Genomic DNA, 24,348 nt, shown 5'->3' on the forward strand with positions numbered 1-24,348 from the left:
ACCTTTACAGCAGAAGTGAGAGATTTTCTTCCGCCAGACCATCTTCTAAAAGCTATTTGTCTGTTAAAACAATGGCAGACAATTCAGCCAAGCACTTACGCCTGCCTTATTTGCAAGACAAAAAAAGCACAAGATTCAGCGTCTTGGAAACTAATCTTGTAAATTAAACTCATAAAAGTCAGAAAATGTTTGCTGCCTCGTGGCGGCAGTTACCTTTTTCTGATATTACCTCTTTCGCGTTTTCAGGAAGAGTTTCATGGATATGTCGCTGTTTTTATTACATTTCTCTTGCTTTTTTTTTTTGATTTGATGAAAATCATCTTTCTGGTTTGCACGCTCCAGTATTTTATGGTCTTTTCCACCACACACGCACACTCCCAGGTCTTTGGCATCGTGACTGAATTGCCCTTGACTCGTAATGGCTTTCTTTTCGCCTGACTGACTGGGATTCCCGCACCAGTAAAGATTTTAAAATGTCCAGACAAAGGATGTAGACAACAAAGAGTGCCAGCCCAGCGCTGTTGTTCCTCTTTACATGGTTACCAGCCGTCTTGTTGCTCCCTGTAGTAAGAAACAGTTGTAAGATGTTTACTAAGAGGACATCACCGCAGTAGGCGGTAACATACGTGTTACCTTGGACTCCCCTCAGTTCCCCCTATTCATGTGCGGAATCTCATTGTTGGTCGGGACATCATTCAAGCTGGTGTTTTAAGGCCAGAGGGAGGCTCCCAGTTCATTAGAGCTGTGTTTCGAGGGTTGGAGTAAGAGAGGGGTACTACGTCTTGCGGTGACAGCGAGCTGCGGTGAATAGTCCCCAGAAGATTCACAGAGTTTCAGGGAGAGCGCCAAAAGGTGGTGGAGTGGCTGAGCGCAGAGAGACCAGAGGGAGAGTCCTTGGAAGATGGCACCTGCCAGTTTGGTTTTTGCCTGGTTACTGTTCTCCATGAGGATGGTCACCTCGGCCGTGCATCTGGAGCCTGAGGAGGAGGGTGAGCTCGCACCACACAACCCTTGAAGTGTCAAGTGTTGGCAATTATTGGATAAACAAGGGTTTTCCTGGCTGCAAGGCCTTTAATGCTTCAAGTCAAGTAAAAATGTTATTTTGTTTTCAGGAGTGTTGCTAGTTTATTGCACAAAAGGAGCAGTATAATATGGTATTCTCAGTGATGATAGAAGTATTCAGATGCTTTATTAAGATAAAAGTACAAGACAGCTTTAAAAATCTTACTGAAGTGCAAGCACACAAGAGTAAAAGTACTTGTCGTGCAGCAAAATGACCCCTGTCAGAGTTATTATATTACTGCATCATTATTATTGATGAATAAACACGTACAAAGTATTTTAATGACGTCTTACTTTGAAAAGTAGCTTTAGCTGTCAGGCAAATGAAGCGGAGTGAAAAGTACAACATTTCCCTCTGAAGTGTAGTGAAGTACAAGTATCAAGTAGCAGAAACTGAAACGTGTTTGCACATACAAGGAATTTGACTAAACATTGCACTCTATGTACTTGCATAGGATAAAAAAGGACAAAAACCTGAACAAGTTAAGTTGTGCATATAAGACATAAAATAAACAACATATACAAATCATGATGTGGCAATAAACTATATACAATGAAAGGTACAATGTGCAGGTGTTTGTGTTGACAGTGAAGAATGAACATGTTAAAAACTGCTTTAACGGATTATAAATGGGTTATAAATAAAATGCTACAGCAGTTGAATAAATGTAATATTCCACTACTGACATGTAGATGTCTTTGGCTGGACGTTGCTGGTAAAATATATGGATCATCTATGAGACTTAACTAATGTGGTAAGACACAAAGTACATAGAAATATCTGTATTTGAGAATGGTGGAGGACCGAAAGTACCTAAAAGGGGTAGAAATTTTGAAAAATCATCAACATCTCTTTCTATATTTTTGTGGGAGATTTAATCTGTTTCTAACTTCTTTCTGTTAGAGCTCAATGAAACTGTCATTTGTACCAACGACCATATGGAGGTTGTTATTCCCAGTGTGTTTTTCCTCAACAAAGAGCCTCCAGTTTATGTAAGTTCGCACCAACACAACTCCAAGTATTTTCCCCTCTTACTGACATCCTAAATTGTTTGCAGCTATTTATTTATTTATTTATTTATTTTTTGCTATTGTCTGTTTCATGTTTAGGTTTGGGATTTGCATTTAAATGATCCAGAGTGCCGTGGCGTTGAGGTCGGAGACGACTACGTTTTCAGCATAAAGACGAACCTCTCGGACTGCGGGACAATAATGGTATCACCCTCCATCTCTATGCTCAGTCTGTGAGAGCTTGTCAGACAGGCCTGCAGGAGTCAAACCAATCAAAAGTTGCACGTGAACTCAGACGTCCAGAACGACTCTTAACAAAGGAAGAAGACATCAGCTTTAAACAATATGAAGACAAACTACACTCGGTGGCTCCATTATTGACAACATACCATCCCCATCGTAATAAATTACCTATTTTACGATGTATGCGGTTGTTATGGGAACTGCCGCCCAGAGCTGCATCTTTTTAGTGCCAAAAAAGGAGCAACTTTAGTCACTTTACATAACAGAAAGATAACCTGAATAAGACCAGACCCCTTTTTGCCACGTTTTTTTCTGCTGTGACGTAAATGTGCACTGTGAGGCTCTGTGTTCGGACGGCCACGATGGCGTTAGCTCATAGCAAGTCTAATAAGATGGACAGAGAAAGGCACATATTCTGAGTCCAGACAGAAAGGAGTGAAGAGAAAAGAAGGGGGGTGGTGCGCATGTCAAGAAAGAAGGGCGGCGTTGTTCCTTTTGCCTATAACAGCGCAGGACCTTATTCAGAGCAGCGAGGGGACCCTGAATGGCCTCCTAGTTCTAAATTATCAGGATTTACATGGAAATGATGATTATTTGTTGATGTCCACTGAATAGGAAGGCCGTAAATCACCGGCCAACTAGCCCCCTGATGATTTTAATCCATCCACTCTCATGGATTCCAACTTTGGCAAAGGTTTAAATCCCTACTTCAGCACACGAGTGTCCTTGAATTGCCTGCTTGGAATGCATGAAGGTTTTCCTTGTAAAGCGAGCGAAAGGTTAACACAGCTTTCAGCAGGGAGGAAATCTCCCAGTGCTCCACCTCAGCAGTTTTACAACGTTTTTTGCGTCGCGGCTGAGGAAAGTAAGCCCGCTCCGGATTAGGTGGCTGTTGCTAAAGCAGAGGAATGCCACAGCTGTCAATCCGGCTTTCACCTTGAACTCAGAGCGTTTTAAACCCGCCGTCAGAGAAGTGAGTGAATTGTTGGGTGTAAAGGTCAGCCATTTTTATTGAAACAGGACAGCGTCCTTGCTCATGTTTCAGTGATAGTCGTGCATTTGTGAGACACAGAGCCGTCGTGTTGCCCAGTGATAAGTGCAAGTGCCAGTGGGGTTCTGCGGTGGAGCGACGAAGACCTGGTGCTTGTGAGACCTGTGCTCATATTGTGTGTGTGTGGGGGGGTGTTTACCAGGAGGTAGTAAAGATGTCTCAAATGTGAGAGCTCAAGGTAATTCATCCTGCTCAGCCACTACAGAAGGAGGATCAGCAGGATCCCAGACAAACAGTGGACGCAACCTTTTCACCCGTCCCCGTTTTACGGTCTCACCTACGTCAGCTGCCAGCAGTTGAATATTGAGCAGTATCACTCACTTTTACAGTGTGTGAAAGGACGATAGCTTGAGAAGGAGGTTACATAAAGGAACCTCAATGGCTCCCGTTACTTTTTAATGTGATTCTCACAACCTCGCTCCATCCTCGCTTGTGAGCCTTTCCAGGACGCCCCTTTCACAACCAATCATGATACTATCACCTGTTACAAATCAACCAGTTTACCTGTGGAACGTTCCAAACAGGTGTTTTTGGAGCGTTCCACAACTTTCCCAGTCTTTTGCTGCTCTTGTCCCAACTTGTTTGAAACATGTTGCTGCATCAAACTCAGAATAAACAGATATTTACAGAAATCAATGAGACTGATGTAGGAAAACATTAAATATTTTCTCTTTGTACTGTTTTTAATTGAGCAGATGTCAAAAGGAGCAAGGTATCACATTCTGTTCCATTTATGCTAAACACAGGATCCTTTTTTGGACTTTTGTGCTGTATTTCAAGTATAGCTGCAAAGATTAGTCAATTAATCAGTCAATTGACTAACAAATAATTAATCTGCAACTATTTTAATAATCAATCATTTAAATGATTTTTCAAGCAAACAAAATATGAGAATTTGCTGCTTTTCTCTCTCTTACATCATAGTAAACTGAATATTTTGGGGGTTTGGACTGTTGGTGAATAATAATAATAATCAACTGATTAATCAATAATGAAATAACAATTTGCTGCAATATTAAAATGCTAAAAACTAGATTTTCTGCACTGGTGAACAGGTCAGCGTGCCGTTATAGGAACCAGCAGTGTGAAAGGACCTCGTTGTGCACTGTTTGAATGCAGATTTTCAGGGAGCTAAAAGGTGGCTGAGTGCAGGTCAGGGTCAGTGGGTCGCCAGATTTGCTGAGCCGCCGGTCAGGTTTCCATCAGCCAAATTAAATGAAGATACAAGACACCTGCTCTCTTCGAGCTCTGCAGCGTTTCTAACCAGAACAGCACAGAGGATTCGTTTATTGGCAAAAAAAAAGAAGAACAATAATAATGAAAAAATGATGAATCAGTTCTAGGAGTTTGTCACGCTTTGCATGTTAAAATGTCTCTTATTTTATTCCTTAATTTGTCTCTCCTCAGGCCTCAGATGACACACACATCATGTTCATAAACACGATACACAACAACGACTCGGATATTATAACGAGAAACTACATCAACATCACCTTTGTCTGCCGCTATCCCATCAACTACATGGTCCAACAACCCAACGGTGAAAACATGATTCGGGTGGATGTCAGGTGAGGGGTTATTTTCAGCCTAATGTGGATTTCCTCCTGAACCGACAGATCAATTCAACACCTTTAATCCTCTCCACAGAACCATCACTCTGAACACAGAGGACGGGAACTTTTCAGTGTCGATGTTACTGTACAAGGATGAAGCCTTTGAGGACAGATGGACCACGGTGCCGTCACTGACACTGGACGATGACGTCTTTGTGAAGGTTTTCATGGTAAATAACCTGTAATTAATAAAACTTTTTTTTAATCCTTGTTTTTATTTAATCTCATTTCATTCTTACTTTCTTAATGGTTTTAATTCACACATCTTATTATTTTTACTGCGTTTGTTGTAATTTACTAATGTCTAATGTCTTGCTATCCACATGCAATGTGAATAAATTAAGACATTAGACATAAATTACCTGAAGATTGTGTCAAATGTAGTTATGCACATGCTTTAATAATAAGAGTAAGATGCCTGACAGAGGCATTAAAGCATTTAAAGTATTCTCAGCTATTTTTGGATAAGGTTAAGCATGTTGTTACACGATGTTAGGCAATATGTTGTGTGGCGGGATGTTCCAAGCAATGCTGGAAAGCTAGCACTCCACCCGTGACCCGATCGTAATTTGAGTGTCGTTATAACCCCTTGGTCCAGCTGTTGTTTACGTACTGTCAAATCATCATTTTGCAGCCCAGCATGGGAAAGCATTAACGACATGACCGTCACTCAACCCTGTGTGTCTCATAGATACCGGCTCACCTGATGCTGCGTATAGAGAGATGCTGGGCTACACCCACCAGTGATCCGTACAGCAACATTCAGTACACCTTCATCAGAGACAGGTCTGCACTCGGAACAGTTTAAACAAAAGCAGATTTATTACGTAATATGCTCAAAAAAACACATCTCATAATGTCAAAGTTATACACTGTTAACTCTTTTCCATTTGCAGCTGAAAAAGTAAGAATATATAAATTAATAATTCCATATTCTCACAACATACTTGACTGCTTATGGCAAGTCCTCTGGCCCTGTTATTTCCCCACACTTGCAAACAGCTCTAAGTCCTCTTACAGGAGAGCTGTTGAAATCTGAAATAAGAGAATTTGTTGCTTGGAGAGCTGGCCAGACAACAGCTCTCAGAGCCTGGTCATGTGACTCCTGTCTGAGAGGCCATATGCATTTCAGTTCAACAGCTGTGCATGTCCTTGACAACCAGGCAGTATTTGGTACCGCGAGGAACAGCAGAGCAATGAAATGCCAGAGGGAAAAGAAAATCCTCAAACAAATCAGTCTCTCGCCCGTGTTGAATCACTTAGATCGTGTTTACATTATTTCCTGGCTTTGCAATTCATCACATGAGCTGAAATCTGCTCCTTGTGTCTATTTTTAAAGTCCAGCAATTCATCCTAGATTAAATCTCACTCCCGCCAGGCCTCCCTGACTTCTTTGTCTCCCTCCCGTAGCTGCCCGGTGCTGTCAAACGAGCAGACCCTGAGCGTGCTGAAGAATGGCCAGGGTCCAGAGGCCACGTTCAGGATACAAATGTTCAAGTTTGTCGGCGGCTCCTACACCAACGTCTTCCTCCACTGCAACGTCCAGATCTGCCACAACACCGCGGGGCTGTGCCAGCCTGTGAGTGAGATCACGCAGCACCCATTCCTCAGACCGGCCGTCAGAGGCCAGTTCAGACAAGCAGCCAACTATATGTGCAGCTTATGTCCTTAATATAGACCCATCAAGCCTGGAAATGTTTTCCAGCTATATGAGCTTGTAGTTAAACTGTCCTGATTTTAAATGTGCACTGGCTGGCCTGAAGACTGACAGCATGTTTCTTTCATGTTTTTGCCAAACAGAACTGTTCCAGTGAAGATGGTTTGATGAGGATACGGAGAGACATCCCTCTGTCCCATACAGTGTCTTATGGACCAATCAGGCGACTACTAAATGATAGTGAAAAACCCAATCTGAGTATGCTTTCACTTTTTACGTAATCTCTGTAACTCACATGGAAATTAGAGCTTCATCTTTCAAATCATCAAAGCTTAAAGGTTAGTGTGCTCCATTCGTATGCAAAGTGTGGTTCCACCTGTGGCCTTTTCTCTGTAGACGCAGGCGGAGTCCCTCCTGTGGAGACCTTTGTCCTCGGGGGACTGCTGGTCGTCTTGTTGCTGATCACAGGAGTGTTTGGGAGGCTGTGGCTTCGCTCCAGACGTTTCTACCCGGCGCGGGAGGCACAGCTCACCCTGTCCAACATTCACCACATCTCAGAGGTGGCGTCATGAATCAGGCGCTCAGGGACCTTTTTCAGAAAAGACATGGACATACAAATACATAAACATGTACAAATACAAGCACACATGAACAGGTGTGATACATGGTAATAATCAAACTTCTTTCTCCTAATAGAATGAATTTCTTGAATTGTAACAAACTGACTTAATAAAGGTCTCCCTCAAGTGTTTTCTCTGATTTTTTTTCGCCAGTGGTGAAAAAGTGCATTCACTCAAGTATTTTCATTTTATGCCTCTACTTTACAACATTTTGAGGGAAGTTTTGTCATTTTTTCTAATAACTTAAAGTTTTATTGTATATATTTATATATATAAAAACAGGCCACAAATATAAACTTTCATTTTCAATAAAAGCTAAATGGGATTGATATTAAGAAAAAAAATAGCTTACTTACTTACAGCCATGCTACATCACTTCCACCACTATTTTATCCTTTATATATTTAGAAGTTATTTGAGTTGCCTGGTAAGAATCTGTATGCAATAAAATCCAAAACTAACAGCACAGACATTTGACGAGTGATTGCATGAAAATGTGCCCTGAGGGTTTTCCCCGGACGGCCTATTTCAGTGCTCTCTCACAGGTCTGCGTCCATAAACCTAAATATGACCTGGGCGTCAACGTGATGACGTAGTAGTGCGGCGTCCCACTCCACGATCAACACAAACGCCGACCGAATCAGAGCAGCGAAGGAGCAACAGCCGACGAACCAGCTGCAGCCCGGTCATATCACAAGAAGATTTGGACACATTTAATCCTGTCAGATGTTTATGTCGCTGTAGTTTCCGCGTTTCTGAGGTCGACAGAGCTGACATAAGTAAAGAAATAGTGATTGAAAAAACACCCGGAGAACCCCGTACCTCGGGTAAGCAGTTTCTGGAAGCTACCAGCGAGCTAACTGAGTAGGCTAACGAAGTGTAGCTGCTAATGCTAACTCGCTGGCCATGTTGTTGATGTCTTTTGTCTAACTTACCAAACTTTTGTGACTTATCACATCACTCTTTTCCGTTACGCATTTATTTCGAAAACAACTTCTTATCGCTAAACAGACATTGGCAATATTATTGGTGTTACGTCTATAATTGGCTGTAACTATTCGAACCGGCTGTTGCTGTGTTGTTTGTGTTTTTAGCTGTGTGCTAACCTGCCAGCTATGTTTGCGTAATTTAGCTAGCTGTTGCTGGCCATGGCTGCAAAGACTTGAACAATAGCTCTCCTGTCTGGCTTTGCGGTTTGGACGCACAGTATTGTTGTGGGTCCTAAAATTATTGGTCATGTCCCTTTTGCCAGTATTCATGATCCTGTAAATCCCATCACTCAACTAAAATTACCCAAAAAAAAAAGCCCGAGCCTTTTTGGTGGGCCATTCGCGGCTTGTAAGTAAACATTTGCATGACAAGTTGAAACTCTGGCTTCTCACTAACTCCATGAATGAAGGGCAGTTCTCAGTGCATAAACGTAAGGGGTCGGGTTTGCCCTGAAGTCCTGGAAGAACCAGTGTCACCATGAAACCTAAGAGGGGTGTTGTGAAACGTGATGAACAGCCTAAGGATTTAGTAAACATGTAGAGAGAGAACATGTGTGACACTAACTTACAGAAGGAATGGGACTGCAGGTGTTATGTTGGAGGGTTGCATTAATGTCTATTGAATAATGTGACCCCAGCACGCTCTGTGCCAGCTGACTGCTCTGTATGCCCACCTAACAACATTGTTGTTATTATGGCATGTATTTGGCTTTTTAAGACCTGAGAAATAACCACATCTCTTGCTGACTTTCTTTCAGGGTTGAACTCTTCCCCCCCTTTTCCTCGCCAAAACCAGTTGGGCAAGGAGCAATACAGTTAAAATGGAGAACCTGCACTCACACTGCCTTAAATGCATCAACAGAAGATGCATGGTAAGACCAGAGACAGGCGTTTGCTGCGACCTCATGGGCTGCCCTCTTGTCTGTGGTGCAGTTTTTCACTCATGCAAACTAGAGGAACACCGTCTGCTGTGTCCATACGAACGGCTGCCATGCCTTAACAGGGGATTCGGCTGCCCGTTCACTATTGCGAGAATCAAGATGGCACAACACCTTGAGACGTGCCCCGCAAGTATAGTATGTTGTACTATGGAGTGGAATCGCTGGCCAGTGAGCTACTCTGATCGCAAGTCGTATGAAAACTTGAGCAAAGACTTTGATGAGGTGGAGCAGCTAGACATGGCCTTGGCCCTGCAGGATCAGAGGATGCTGTTAGAGTCCCTGAAGGTTACGACCACTGTGTCAAAGAATGGAGATAAGGAAGCAGATGAAAGTGACAAAATGGCCACAGCATCAAGTGTACCAGAGATGGTGTTAGGCAATGGTTCTGTGGAAATGGAGGAGGAGCCCTATAATGAGTTATATAGAGCCTCAGTGGAGAATAGCAGAAGTTTAGCAGTGGCCTTGGACATCCTTACTAATTCCAAGGATATTGGTGCAATTGTTGGAAATTTAAATGGGGCAAAGACTGACAAGAATGGAGCCCTCCGTAATGGAGAAAATGGTGATAGTCATAATGTTTATGTTGCTGAGGCTGGGAAGAATGTAGATATGCAAGAGAGTGACTCTGATTCAGAGTGTGAGCTTGGAGCAGTAGGTGGAGTGGATTGTGCAGTGGGGACAGACGGAGAAGAAGATGGCATTGGCTGGGTAGAAGAAAATGATTTTGTAGAGTTGTTTTTTGAAGAGAAGGAAGACATTATCGAGGAGCCGATAAATGATTCCAACCTTGTCTGGCCAGAGATGCCTCAGGATTACATGCCTGTTATAGCACTGGAACACCCCGTGCCTCAACAAGCACCACTTTCACCTCCAGTGCCATTCCTGCTGTCTGGTCATGTGACAAATAACTTCTTACAACACTTACCCACTGAACTCAGGTATAGGTGTTTAGAGCGTAAGCTACAGAATGTGGAAGTGCTTAGAGGAATAAGTATGTTTACATTTAACGGCCGTCGAGCTCTGCTCTCAGACCCATACTTGTTTCGAGCAAAGATGGAGGACAAGGCAGTGGACACATCTGACCTGGAAGTAGCAGATGACCCCATGGGCCTCCACGGCATCGATCTCATCACTGCAGCTTTGCTCTTTTGCCTCGGCGACTCTCCGGGAGGCAGAGGAATCTCAGACAGCAGGTTTGTTGATGGCTACCACATTGACTTTGGTACTCAGACATTCTCCTTCCCTTCAGCCATTCTTGCAACCAACACCATGGTGGGAGACATCGCTTCAGCCTCAGCCTGCGATCACGCCAGCCCACAGCTTTCCAATCCGAGTCCCTTCCACACTCTCCGGCTGGACCTGGTGCTCGAATGTGTGGCCCGATACCAAACAAAGCAGCGCTCCATGTTCACGTTTGTGTGTGGGCAGCTGTTTCGGCGTGATGAGTTCTCGTCTCATTTCAAAAATGTTCACGGGGATATTCACGCCGGACTCAACGGCTGGATGGAGCAACGTTGCCCCTTGGCCTACTATGGCTGCACCTACTCCCAGAGACGATTCTGCCCGTCTGTACAGGGCTTCAGAATCATCCACGACAGGCACCTTGGCTCGTTTGGGGTTCAGCCTGGGATGCCCTTAAAAACTGGGGACAGCCTCCCAAGAAACACCTCCCACTTTAATTCTCAGTGCGATCAATTCAGCGGTCTTCCATTCGAGGTGTTGCAACATGTAGCAAGCTTCCTGGACAGCTTTAGCTTGTGCCAACTGTCCAGAGTGTCCCGCGCAATGAGGGATGTGTGTGCTAGCCTGCTCCAGATGCGTGGCATGGTCGTCCTGCTGTGGGAGAAGAAACGGCGTGCTGATGGCTCCCCTTCATGGCAGATCACAGACAAGGTTAGCCATTTTTTGCTATTTAAAAAAAAAAAAAAAAAACACATTCAATAATCAGTGTCACTCGTTTTTTCCCGATGTAACCACTCTTCACTGTCACAGCACGACAAGTAATGGGTTGATTCTCTATTGTTTTCATTTTGTCATTCAGGTCTGGAGATTCAGCACAGCTTTTGGTACAGTGAACGAGTGGAAGTTCGCCAACATTGCCAGCATGGCCGACCACCTCAAGAAGTGCAAGTTCAATACGATCGCTCGTCGGGAAGAGGCCATCCCCCTGCCGTGCATGTGTTTCACCAGAGAGCTCACAAAAGAGGGAAGGTGTTTACGTTCAGTTCTCAAACCAGTAGCATAAGTGTTTTTCAAAGATGAAATCATCTTTTGGACATTTCTGAGACCATTAGAACTCAAAAACACACATTTTCCTCCAGTGTTTACAGACAGTAGTCTCTACCAGCCTCAAAGATAGAAAACCCCTGATTGAATGTTGTAAACTGTTGGTTGTTCTTCGCGTCACAGTGGAAAAAAAAAACCTTCTCTCCCATTAATAAATCATAAGCTAGTAGTGGGCTGATTTATACTTGAGTGGAGGCGAGCATCCTGCAGTCACAGATCAGACTGTGAACAAGCACATTAAATTGCTTGCCTTTTATCTTCCCCTCTAATGGATTCATTAATACCAGTGTACTGAAGTTGTATCCTGATCTACTCTGACATTGTGTAAATAATCCGATGTTTCGATGTAGAATTGCTTTATTTTTATATCAAAAAGACAGTACTGTGCTACGATGGAGGTGAGAGTAGAGCCTTAACTTATGATACACTTGATTTTCTAGTCATGCGGTGGTTCAGAGCATCTCAGTGAGATTTCTCTACTGCTTCCAGCTGGAACAGTTTACTGGTCTCGTGCACGGTTTTATATCTTCTCCTGATACCTAGAGTGACCATTTGTGTACTGCCTAGAGCTCATAGATTTCATGGCTTTAATTCTAAGACTGACCAAACATCTGTGGTAGCTGTGCACAAGGTATGCCGTTTTACAGCCATACTGTATTCACTGTGGGTGTTGATATTTGTTCACCAGCATAAGGCATGTCACCATCATGTTTGGTGTTTTAAATATAGTGTGTTTTGTGGTTTGGCATGTTATAGCAGTGACAAAGGTGGTCCATCTTCCTTTTTTTCTTGTCTCATCTCTGACTAATGGGCTGGCATGTTAGTCAGGTGAGAGATGTAATAACACTATCCACCAGCCAAATAGCAAAACATTTTTAGCTGTGGTTGGCTGGTGGTTCGTCTGTTCAGCCGGCTATTTTTACAAGTAACCAGCGATTGTTTGCAGGTTGTTTTATACAGAAATCTAAATGTAGCATGCAAAACGATGAATGTACTCCATGAATCCATCAGTGACTGTGGTTAGTGAGCAGAAAGCTTGGTTTCTTTCCCTCAGTGTCAGACCTCATGAAACCCTGCAGGCCAGGTGTTAAGAAATTAACGGGCACACACTTCCCTCCAGTAATGAGCATCACTAATTGTGTTCATATTCATTATTTATCCTGGTTGTGTGTTTTTGGCACTACATGTCCACTGTGTTCAAACATTGTTGGTGTCTCAGGGTTGTAGCGCGAAGCTTTGTCTCGCAGTAGATTGCAGAGAACGACACGTCGACTCGTCAGCTGCTTGATTCTTGTGGGGTCTCAGAACTGACTGACGTACCACTCAGTATTATAATAACATAACAGTGTGTGTTGAGGTGCTGGACTAACATATTACATGTTTTTAAGCTTGTCATCCATCAGCGTCGTGTTAAAAACAGAGGAACTGAAATAGGCTGTCAGCAGAAATGCTGTTTGAATGTTCTTTGGAGTGATCGGACTTGTTGAACACCTTTTTGATTGTACTTTTAGTTTGGGTTAAGAAATGAAGCCAAACAGCACATGAACATAATATGTTTTGCTCCCTTATGTGAGAAAATGGCTTCAAATGTTTTGCAGTGTGGAAATTTGGTTAAAAAAAAAACGTCATAGACAAATTAACTCATTACTGGTGATAACAAAACAGAGATATTCCTTTGAGAAAATAGTGTGATTTTGTTGTTTTTGTATTTTTAAAGTTTGATGTAAAGCCCAAGCGATTTCAGAACTAAGCTGTCTTTTTACTTAAGTCCCAATCCCTGTTTGGTTTATTTCCTTTTTTTTTTTTGTACTGGTACTTTTATTTGGAAAGGAAAAGAATCTGCCTCTGTAATGTCTGGATTTGTATTTGAATTATTGATTTGCACATGAAGGCATGTACTGTAAATTTTAATCATAATGCTGAGGGGTTGTCTTTGCTCGAGTAGCGGGAATTTTTACTCCCTCGTGTTTTGCATGTGAGTTTGATGTCTTTGAAAAATGTATCAGTCCACTTGCAGACTCATTTACACCGTTTATTTCTCAGGCTCAGTGCATCGGTTTAGACATTTTCATATTAACTGTTCAGTTTTTTTTTTAAACTTGTAATGAACTTCAGCCAGATCTGATCACATGCCCTCATTCTTCTGGTTTACCATTAAACGAGCCTTTTGCTCTATTGAGTTCATATGAAATAAGGACATGTATACGTCATCTGTAGCAGACCTTAGTGTATCAACACTTCCATCTTGTTTTCACTCCTCCTGAAGTGTATTTTTCACCACAATATGCCAGCTTCATTTGTTTGACTTCTGAAGCATTTTAATAAAGAGGCTCTCGGTTTTTAAAGGTTTATGTATTTATTTATTTATTTATTTTTTTGTCCTTTTGTTGCAGCAGTTATCAACCATGGGCCTAAATGTTACCTTAACAACATAGACCTCCTGCTTCACAGCGCTTTGTTTAACCCACTAATAGCTTTACATCTGACACAGTGTTAACAGAGAGCTTGTGCACATTCAGGCCTGTGTTTAGCTCAGAATCAGGATAGGAAATCAGTGACGGAAAAAAGTGGTGTTATTGACACACTGGTTTAAAGCTCCCAAAACTTTATTGGACTGAAAAAAGGCAACAATTAAACTCTGCTGGGTCTTGAACAGGCTTATGGACAACATGACAACAAAACTAATTAAGTTCTGTTGGTCTGTCTGTCTGTTGTCAAGTAATCAAATTGAAATATTCAACAATAAGCTTCAAAAATTATAAAAAGGGTTGAAACATTTATAGTTTATTTCAGGCTGATGTTTTAGGAACTGTAGCCCGGTAAAATTTAAACAGTACTCAGAATTGATTCTGCCTGTTACTGCAGATGGGAGCATCCACTGCTCTACTTCAATTAGAGGAAAGTTGATTGACCAGTTTCATGGCAACATGTTCATATATTTTATCGCTAGATGGCGCCAGATTCACACGCCTCACCCCATCAGATGAGAAGGATTTTCCGTTCATGCTCTCTCATTTGTGATGAGTCATTATGTGAAGTTTCGTCTCATTTTAATGTAGGTGAATACAATAAAGGTCAAATCTGGTTTCTAAGTATAACCTACATGTATATTCACATGCAAGCAAGTGACACATTAAAAATGAAAAGTGTGTTTCTGATCACATAGTGAGGCCACATTTCCTCATCAGACCATCAAAGCTGATTTAAACAAACCTTTTGCTGTGTCAGAAAATGAGCAGAGCTGTTTTCTTGTGTCCAAACATGCATCTGTCAACACAAGAGGTATGGCACTTCCACACGCTTATATCAAAGTACTTTATGACTGGATTTGTGTAGTAATGTACAGAGATAATGACCAAATGACTTGAACTCAATTAATGTTAACCTGGGTTTTTTTAGTTTAAAATTTCCCACTGTTACCAGGAGTGGGGTTCGAACCCACGAGGACATACATCCATTGGATCTTAAGTCCAACGCCTTAACCACTCGGCCATCCTGGTGAGCAAGAATTGTATCATCATATTAGCACACATCTGAAAAAGACAAGACTGCCATGATACCAGCTGAGTCTACCTGTGTTGGTGTCATTGTAACGCCTCAGTACACAACGACGCTGCCAGTAAATGCCCACCACAAACCACACAGCGCTGCTGAGAAAGTCCATTCATTGCAGCCCCGAAACCCATTTCAACACAGAGCAGAGGCAGTTATTCTGCAAACGCCCACTGGCGTCTGTCGTGCAGGCTACAGCATGATGAGCGATGATGGTCTTAGCTTCAGTTGATCAGGTGATAACTGGGAATCCCCCTCCCCAGTGGGTGATGGGCTGCCACACAAGGGGAAATAAAGGTCTTTTTCATTTTACTGACACTCAAATGACGAGGAGATAGGCCTGCTGTGCAAACTGAACGCACTCTGACCAGATTAGTTTCCCGTTCACTATTGTTGTCGCACTGCCTGAGTGAACATCCATGTACACGTCGATTCATGGGCCCTTTTGTACGGGACAAGCTGGGAAAACGTGGCCCTGTGATTCAAATCTGATAGACGGTGGTTGAGCCCCAGTGAATCAGTGAAACTACAGGAAAACACGAGATTGGAGATGACACAGTTTCATCTCTAAAAAGTGGAGGAGTCTTGAGAAACATTAAGGTCTGGCTTATAGCTGGTGTAAACTCTACATGGGGGGTGGCCGATTTATGCTTGCACAAGCTGCACAAATCCCCAGCTAACCACAGTCTGGCTGTGTTCTGTTCAGTGTGTTTCTTCAGACTTCTTAAGCAATGGCTGTAATAAGAAATAGACCTACATAGCTACACTTCAGGCTGTGAAAACTAGGTTATATGAATTAAAAAGCCACACCAAGGCGTTTATTTACATTAGTTAAATACCTAATATAACATTACAAAGTTTAAAGCTGAAAGTTGAGGGACAAAGCTGAGGCATTAAATTAAAGCCTAGATGTCTTTGCAGTAATCGTGTAAAGCTGTTCTCAGTTGCAATCAGGAAGTGCGACACCCAGACATTTACATGCGGACACGTGGTTTGAAATGTAGGCCTTTTCTCGGACCAGCTCAGCGAAGAAAATTGTACTAGAGTGTGAAATTTGGACACTGTTACTGCTTAAAATTGGAGTCAAGGCTCCATTTGAGCTAAATAAATACACAAACTAAAGCAGAAATACTTTGCAGTCATGACCCCGACGTTGTCTCAATTGCAGCAAGGGAAGCAACAACAAAACAGTTTCTTGCATGGATTGTTTTTCTTGTACTTCACAGCCTTCTTGATCTGAACTGTGGCCTTGGCAACATAGTCCTGGGTCGCACATACATTTGCCTCTATGTTATCCAGCATGCAGCCCTGCTCCTCCACCAGATGAGCCATCTGGAAGAAGAGCTCGTGAATGTCCCGGATGCGGCTCTCCAGCTCCAGCAGCTCCTTGTGCCGGTTCTCGATCTCATTGAGGGCAGATCTGGCAGTCCTCCCCTCCAGGAGGAGGTTATCCGAGAAGACGTTCCACTTGCCCGTCTCGATCATCTCGTCGATCTGCTCCCTGCTCACCTCCTTGCCCATGATCTCGGCTTGCCTCTGGATGCGGGTCTTGCAGTTCTCCCTCTGGGCCATCTCAGCCTCGTTGTACTCAGACATGGCATTGTGGAAGGCGCCGGTCAGGGAAATGTTCTGTGAACGCACCATGCGAGCCACAGCGGATGTGGGTCCGTGCTCCTCCTCCAGCTCTTTGCTCAGCTTCCCCAGCTTCTCCAGCCGAGCGTAAATGGCTTCCCCTCTGGCCTTGATGTCCCGTCCGAGTGCGTTGGAGTCCCGCTTGATGCTGCTGATCCTCCTGACAGACGTGAGGAACCTGGTGTTCTGCTTCCCAAGACGCTTCACGTCCATTTTGAGCAGCAGCATCTCCTTCCTCATCGCCTGGGCCTCTTTGTAGACGTGGTCCATCACGTCCTCCCCGTCAAACAGGATGGCTTGTTGCTCCAGATGCTCCTCATTCCCCTCGGCGATGTGGTTGTGGCTCTCCTCAGGCCTGCGCTCCTCTCCTGCAGGCTTCAAGGTCTGCAGCTCACACAGTCGGTCCCTCATCTCACCTGCAAGAGGAGCCAGAAGCCTTCACTGACCTCTTTAAAGGAACAGTTGGACAGTTTGGGAATTAGTCTTTCTAATGCAGAGTTAGATTAGATTTAGAGTTAGATTGGTTAGATTGATACCACTGTCGTATCAAGTCAGCTGCTGGTTATCTTAGCTTAGCTTAATTTAGCTTAGCGCAAAGACTGGAAACGGGGAAAGTGCTAAAGTGTAAAAGCAACAAGCTGTCATTTTAGAGGTTGTTGCTGGACTATTTCTTGGCTCTGAGCAGTTGCCAGGCAACCAGTGGAGACCCCAGGAAGTTTCTGCTCCTCACTAAGAAACACTCATGCACATCACCTCTTCCATAAAACAGCGCATTGTTGAGATGTTAAATATATACATACATATATGTTTTTTCTTTTTCCTAATCATCACAGGAGCCCTCGCATGAATTTTGTGACCCCTTGGAAGGGCTTGACCCTCAGGTTGGGAAACACTGAACTGAACTGCCTAACTGTAAAGTGGTTAAAACTAGCTCCATCTCAATCTGCTAAAACAGCAAAATGCTGCTTATTAAATGTTTTTCAGAATTAAAAATCTCATAATGTTAAAAAATAATATGATTATATTACATAGCAGGCAGTCGCACACGGGGTCCAGGGTTTAAAGCAGATGAAATACTTTTAACTAAAAATACTTCTGTACTCCTGCATATGATTTAAAGCGGGACCTTTGATTGTAATGCAGTATTTTTTACAGTGTTGATGAAAGATGAAGACAAATCCAACTCCTCCTTGTCATGCTAGATGGTTAAATGATGTTTGATGTAGAGAAAATCTAATATAGCACAAGAGAAAAGAATCAGGAAAATATGGACACCTTTTATCATTTCTGCCCCATTACTGCTTCCTATAGTATATTTAAGTTATTGTGAATGAACTGCGTAAACATAGCACATCTCTGAGTAATTTCTTTCTATTTATTATTGTGCTGTATTATTTTATATTTTCAGAAAATATTCTTCTTTGTTTTTTGTACACAACATTAAAGACTTCAGCAAAATTTGAATACTGACTGATTGAGTCAAATTAGCAGTTTGACGCACTTCCTTAAGACAGACAGATGAGTATCTGCTCAAACTCCTCCAGAGGAAACCGATGGCCAACTTCCTCAGCTGTGACGTTTTCATTGCAGATAACAATTAATGACATGGCGTCCACTTAAGACTCGGTTATTTCCTACCGAGAAATGATGTTTCACACAATGAAACAAATCACATCAGCAAACTTTGAAGCATCAAATGTCACGAGGAGAGAGAGAGAAAAACAACAACGAGGAGCAGTTTCAGGAATCGGCCTGTTAGTCTGGAGCCACTTTGGACACATTTCATGATCATTTCATTATTTTCGCCCTCATATGTGAAACACACGATGAAAGCCGGAGCGCACATACCTGCTGCTGCTGCTGCTGCTGCTCTTCTCCGGCGGTCTCACACTCTTAAACTCGCTAAAGCAGAAGAAGCGAGCACGGAAAGACTCATTTCCTCTTTTTCTCTGCCTTCTATCACCAAATTTCAACATGGACAGAAGAGTGTGAGTGTTTGTGAGGAGGTCTCTCAGTAACACACACACACACACACACACTTGGTGACACTGACACACTGACGCAGCCTGCAGCAGGTACTAATGCGGAAGATCACGCCTCCCACCCCCCCCACACACACATTTCACACACTTCAGCGCGTCTCCGCTCACAGCCATGAGCGGTCCAGCCTTTTGTTGTCATAAAAACTTATTCAGCATGAGCAAACCTTTAAAAGTCCAGTTTTATCAATGTGAAACAACACAATAACATTAGATATTATTATCTTAACATGAAATATAACAAGTCCAAGTTCTGGACCTTGGAAACTGCAGATGGCAAATTAGTCCTGCAAGATCCAATTAGTAGCTGTTCTGGAGCTTTGACAGTGTGTTGGAGGAAGTATCCAGATACTTTAAGTAAAAGTAGCAACATGCAAAAATACTCCATTACAAGTAAATGCATTAAAATATCACTTAAGTTCAAGTATGTGAGTATTAGCAAGCAAAAGCAAAGTATCAAAAGTAAAAATACTTTTACTATTATATGTTGTATTGATGGATTATTATTACTGATGCATTCGTGTTTACGCAGCTTTTTATTGTAGCTGTAGTTTGTTAAGGTTGAGCTGATTGGAACTATTTAATACACAGTTGGGTAGTTTAATATAAAAAAATGCATAGTGTTCTATTCATCATATGTTTATATATGTAAAATTTTAAACAACAATGTAACCAGTAACTTTACATGTCAAATAATCAGAATCAGTAATGGAGTAAAAAGTATCCAACATTTCCCTCTGAGCTGTATGAAAGAGCATGAAGGTAAATACTCAAGTCAAGCCCAAGCACAATACTCGAGTAAATGTAATCAGTTGCTGCTTGTTTTACATCACATGACCTTCATCTGCAGATGTAGATTTAAATTTAACATTTTGTGGCTTAAAGATGCAAAGTTCATTCTTGACCTAGTTGTTGAAACATGGAAAGCAGCAGCAAAACATTCTCCTGAAGGGGTTGTTTTTATCAGATGCCATGGCTCTGTCCAGCCGGACCACAGCATCCTCAATGATCACTTCAGTGTTTTGAACATTTTTCTGGATGTTGTCAACGATTGCGCCCTGCTCCTCCGTGAGCATGGCCACGTCCAGAAACAGCTCCTGGATCCCCTCCATCCTCTTCTCCAGCTCCACCAGCTCCTTGTGTCGACTCTCGATCTGTAGGAAGGCCGAGCGGGCCGTTTTGCCCTCCACCTGGGCGCTGAACACATTCAACTCCCCGCTCTCCATCATCTCCTCCAGCTCCTCCTTGCTGACCTCCCTGCCCACCACCTCCATCTGCCTCTGGATCTGCCGTTTACAAGCCTCCCTGTGGCCCATCTCTGTGTCATTGTAGCTGAACATCACCTCCCGCAGGGCATTGCTGAGACACTGGTACTGTGTTCGAGAAATGCGAACCGTGGGGTCAGAGCTGCCGCGCTCGGCCTGGAGTTCCCGTCTCAGATCGTTCATCATGTGCAGCCGCTGCAGCACGGCTTCCCCCCTGCGCTTAATATCTGCCCCGATTGCATTGGAGTCCCGCTTTGTCGCAATGGGGTGTGAGGTCTTGTTTAAGGCCTGGTAGTTCACATCTTTCAGCTCGCTGATGTCATTCTGGATCCGTTGGATCTCCAGCCGTATCTGCTGGGCCTCCTGCAGGACGCCATCCAGGTCCTGGTCAGGATGTGATGCTGCTGCTGCCTCACACCCTGATAAGTTGTCCAGTTCCACGGTGCTGAAACCCTCAGAGTCAGTCTGCACCTGATGGAGGTGCCTCAGCCTGTCTCTCATGTCTGAAAGGAAAAATGGCACGAGAGACAAGAGAAAAGATTTATTTATATTATAGTGCAAGAATCATCATGTTCAGTTCACTTTGAGGAAAACAAAAAGATTAAACATGCATTAACTGACCTGCTTAGAAATGTCCAGTGATCGCATACAGTGATGTGGTATTGTACTCAGGACTGTCAACAGACTTGCTGGGGCCCGGGAACAAGTGACCATCATAGGGCCCCCAACTCTAGCCCTAATTCTCTGGCTTCTTGTCCCACTTTTAAAAACTTCATCATTTTTTCTTGTTCACCTCTATGATCTTCCTCTCTTTTTCTTTTTTCTTTTCTTTTCTGCGCACCCGATTTATGACGACTCGCCATGTTCAGAGTTTATAACAATGACAGATTTACGTAAATTTCCCGCTTCAGGGCACGTATGTAGCGTAGCCTTAGTAGTGCGCCAGAGCGGGGTCAAACCATTCTCTGCTAAGACGGGGGGTAGGGGGGTTGTGCAAAAAAAGGAAAATATATATATTTGAAATATTTAATATGTTAAAGTTTTTAAGTATATGTTGAGTAGAAAATAATATTTAATTCATCAGGAAATGATTTAATTAAAAAGAAATATGTGAATGTAAATTAAAATAAATTAAGGGTCATTTAGGGGCCCCTATGGTCCTGAGGCCCGGGACAACATACCCGGTTGCCCCCCCCCGTCGACGGGCTTGATTGTACTGCTATGTGGTTTGGGAATTTTTATAGCTTAAAAAAGATTGCTTGAAATTGAAGCAGCAGAAGCCAAGATCTCCTGACTTTTTGCCCCTTGCATGAAAAAGGCTCAGAGATCCTACATTTTCCATAATGCACCTCACCATTGGAGGACATTGGTGGTGCCCCTTGATCTCGACAAGATCTGCTTGTTAGCAAGCAGTTGCTTTTTTTTTTATCATCCAGCAGATATAGAACATAATTATGTTTCTGGCCACCTGATTAATCTAAGTCCAACAGTTACTCTGCTTTAGCTCCATTTTTGGTCTCTACCAAGTCCTGAGGGAAATATTTAGCTCTTTAGCCACTAAATGCTCAACTTATGTTCACTAGCTAGTCGCTAACTTTATACTGACGTTTGGTGCTACGTTTGGTGCTGAGCAGGTAGAGCACTGTGGGTTTTTTGAGTTTTTTTTTGCTGAAAACGGCAGCAGCACTGATGTTTTTGGATCCTACATTTCCCATGATGCAAATCAAATTGGTGCTAAAATTGGTGCCCCTTTAATCCTGAAGCTGAATGACTATTACACACATCGTCAGAGCCGAAATGTCTGTATGATTTACTAAACGTCTGTGCCAAACATGAAGCTGATAAATCAAATTAAAATAAACATGTGCCGTGCCAAATCTCCTTTTTTCTGAACACTGAGCTATGAGAAAGAAGGCGAAAAGAACTACGCACTAAAAGACAGACATGAAAAGTGATTGGCTGCAACAAACAAGCTTGTACTTGTTGTTAGGTTAAATATTTCCTGAGCATGACTGCAGACGTCAAACACGCCATCAGAAACTTTTGTAATCAACGTGTGGAGCAGCCGAGAGGATTTTCTACCTCCTCAGTATCATATAATCATAGATGAATGCACTCGATCTGTCAGGACACTTAATCTCCCTTCAGGACTTACCAAACAAGTTTTAGAGCAGAAAACTCTGCTATAAAAGTATTTCAGCGTGCATGCAAAGTCGTTTTAAGAATTTAGGTTTTTAAGTTCAACAAAAACCGCAGAGTACACAGGATTAATAATCCTGAGCAGCCTGACAAAAAGTAGTTTGTTGGTTTTTACAATAGATTAATGTACATTTTCATGATTTTCATCACACGTTTCCCACAAAAGTGAGTCTAAAGAGGCCTCGATTCCAGGTTTTCTTTTCTGCACTGGATTTCAAATTAAAATGCCATCTCAGGTAAGCCTAATAAAATAAATAAACCTATAATAAGAGAATTAATATTCCTTACTTTTTGGCAATTCGTTATCAGTAAAAGGTTTGTCTCCTCTCCTTGTAGCAGAAGCGGATCACAGAAACGGTCGTTCAGTCCAACAGGCAGCGAGATGACTCTGAAAAGAGCGAATGATTCTTAAAGAGTGTTAACCATCATCACCTGTTCAAGGCAAAATGTTTTTAGAAACAAAACTTTCAGCATTCCTGTTGTGTCACATGGAGGCACGGAGTGACGTACAGTAAGGTGAAGCCAAGCCTCTCGAGCGGTTCATCATTAAGATGTAGATATGATATGTCTGTATTTACATCCTTCTACAGCCGTCACCAAAGTCCGCTTTTGTTTTTGATTGATTTCTAAGTTGTTGTTCATGTCTAATGATATATAAGGTGATGACGGGTTGTGAAAAGGGACTAATGTAAAGATATAGGACAGTATATTAGATAATGTCAAGGACAGAGGTCACCTCACACTGACAGTAGACACCAAAGGCATGTAAAAATAGAGAGGAAGTATTTCAGATATGTTATCTCCCATGGGGGTGGGACTAAAGTGTTCATTGGTGATAACAAATCAAAGCAGAATTATTGCACAAGTTTGTCTGCTTTGCCCCTTTTACAGCCAATAGTCTTCTAATCTTCCCAAATGTAAACTGACAAAATACTCCTGCTCATCCATCATGCAACTGTCAGGTGATCATCAGTCATGCTGCCAGAAAAAGAGGTATAAAAAGAAGCATACTTGAAGCAGGAAAATGGATTTAGTCGATGCGTAGGAAGCTGTGCAATACTCACACTCATTTCCACCAGCAGCAGCAGTGGGTGGTGTGTGATTCGTAATTTCCACCAGCGTCCATGACTTTGAGTCACACGGACTTTCTTGAGTTTTCTTTTTTTTTTTAAGCAAAGTTGATGTTTGACTAAGCCGTAGATGCAAACTCATCCAGTGTGTGACTGACGCTTAATTCTGAGGAAAAAGAGAGCAGCATGAGCCACAAAGAGCCAAAAGGCCACAACATAAGCAGCATTAATTTTTTTTATTTCCCTCTCGTCAGCTTACCTGGTTACTAGTTTTCCAACAAGAACAAATTTATCTTAAACACTAAACCAAGTTAAAGTACTGACTTACGAAGTAACTTAAAATGTAAAAAAACCCATAAGAATATGAACTTTCGGCTGATTTAAACGTCGACCACCGGGCGGCACCCACGAGTCACAAGGCCCGTTCACACATTCACGCCGAGTGTTCGCCTGATGTGCACTGTGAATGTGAGCCGGTGCTGCACGGCAAGGCAAGGAGGGGAAATTATTTTAAAGAGGAACTCCATCACACTTAGCAAAGCCCGTCCACAGGTGGAGGAAAAGTTGTATAAAGCCTCTAGTAGCTTGAGTTGAGCTGCAGAGTCGGATAAGTTGCCTCATGTGATGTCACCTGAGTCAGCATCGTTGGGGGCTGAAGACGACAAAAAACATCAGCCACTACCAGAGTCCCACCAGCGTCCCAACTGTTCTAGGATCAGGGGTGTAGATGTTTGTCAATTTCAAATATGTTATAAACAAACATACTACTGTTCTAAATCAGGAAATCATTAATTGTGACAGTTTCTTTTTCTGGATATAGGAAAAAAAAATTGGTTTACCAATAAGCGCTTCATTTTTTCTATTGATTTCTGGCACTAAAAACTACACCCAAAAACTTGCCAAGTTGAAAGTTCTACTTTAAATCTAGTTATCTCATCTCTGCATGAGGCTAGCGCTCAAGGCTACTGTACATTAGCCTCTACTAGCATCCCATTGTGAGTAATGCAAAGTGTCGAAAGTAAGAACAATTCTTGATTTTAATCAGTTTTTAAATCAAAACTACTCAGATCTTTTTGCTTTAGTAAAAGTAGCCATACTACAGTGTAAAAATACTCTGT

The 24,348-nt window shown here is 42.5% G+C and overlaps 4 protein-coding genes and 1 non-coding gene across 7 annotated transcripts; 2 read left to right on the forward strand and 3 right to left on the reverse strand.

Annotated features, from left to right (window-relative positions):
- Nucleotides 1-5,041: 5,041 nt before the first annotated feature.
- On the forward strand, nucleotides 5,042-7,255 carry si:dkeyp-110a12.4 (pancreatic secretory granule membrane major glycoprotein GP2). Its single transcript, XM_041954593.1, has 5 exons — nucleotides 5,042-5,150; nucleotides 5,672-5,766; nucleotides 6,391-6,559; nucleotides 6,781-6,895; nucleotides 7,034-7,255. The coding sequence occupies exons 1-5, from the start codon at nucleotides 5,058-5,060 to the stop codon at nucleotides 7,207-7,209; spliced, it is 648 nt and encodes a 215-aa protein (XP_041810527.1). The 5' UTR covers nucleotides 5,042-5,057; the 3' UTR covers nucleotides 7,210-7,255.
- A 662-nt stretch (nucleotides 7,256-7,917) lies between these two features.
- Nucleotides 7,918-13,812, forward strand: fbxo30a (F-box protein 30a). Its single transcript, XM_041953693.1, has 3 exons — nucleotides 7,918-8,084; nucleotides 9,005-11,080; nucleotides 11,229-13,812. Exons 2-3 carry the CDS (start codon nucleotides 9,068-9,070, stop codon nucleotides 11,430-11,432), a joined length of 2,217 nt encoding a protein of 738 aa, XP_041809627.1. The 5' UTR covers nucleotides 7,918-8,084; nucleotides 9,005-9,067; the 3' UTR covers nucleotides 11,433-13,812.
- On the reverse strand, nucleotides 13,481-18,731 carry stx11a (syntaxin 11a). Of its 2 annotated transcripts, none has more exons than XM_041953694.1 (2): nucleotides 18,506-18,731; nucleotides 13,481-17,073 (listed from the first exon to the last, which is right to left on the reverse strand). In XM_041953694.1, exon 2 carries the CDS (start codon nucleotides 17,066-17,068, stop codon nucleotides 16,184-16,186), a length of 885 nt encoding a protein of 294 aa, XP_041809628.1. In that variant the 5' UTR covers nucleotides 17,069-17,073; nucleotides 18,506-18,731; the 3' UTR covers nucleotides 13,481-16,183. The 2 variants fall into 2 exon arrangements, with proteins under 2 accessions (XP_041809628.1, XP_041809629.1); XM_041953695.1 differs by having other exon boundaries at nucleotides 13,481-17,105.
- On the reverse strand, nucleotides 14,891-14,973 carry trnal-uaa. The gene has a single exon. It is a non-coding gene; the product is annotated as a tRNA-Leu (tRNA).
- A 129-nt stretch (nucleotides 18,732-18,860) lies between the features above and the next one.
- On the reverse strand, nucleotides 18,861-22,595 carry LOC121618572 (syntaxin-11-like). Of its 2 annotated transcripts, none has more exons than XM_041954080.1 (2): nucleotides 22,449-22,595; nucleotides 18,861-20,464 (listed from the first exon to the last, which is right to left on the reverse strand). In XM_041954080.1, the coding sequence occupies exon 2, from the start codon at nucleotides 20,460-20,462 to the stop codon at nucleotides 19,602-19,604; it is 861 nt and encodes a 286-aa protein (XP_041810014.1). In that variant the 5' UTR covers nucleotides 20,463-20,464; nucleotides 22,449-22,595; the 3' UTR covers nucleotides 18,861-19,601. The 2 variants fall into 2 exon arrangements, with proteins under 2 accessions (XP_041810014.1, XP_041810015.1); XM_041954081.1 differs by lacking the exon at nucleotides 22,449-22,595 and adding an exon at nucleotides 20,583-20,800.
- Between the last annotated feature and the right edge of the window lie 1,753 nt (nucleotides 22,596-24,348).

Source organism: Chelmon rostratus, chromosome 15, assembly GCF_017976325.1.
Source record: "Chelmon rostratus isolate fCheRos1 chromosome 15, fCheRos1.pri, whole genome shotgun sequence".
NCBI classification, from domain to species: Eukaryota; Metazoa; Chordata; class Actinopteri; order Chaetodontiformes; family Chaetodontidae; genus Chelmon; species Chelmon rostratus.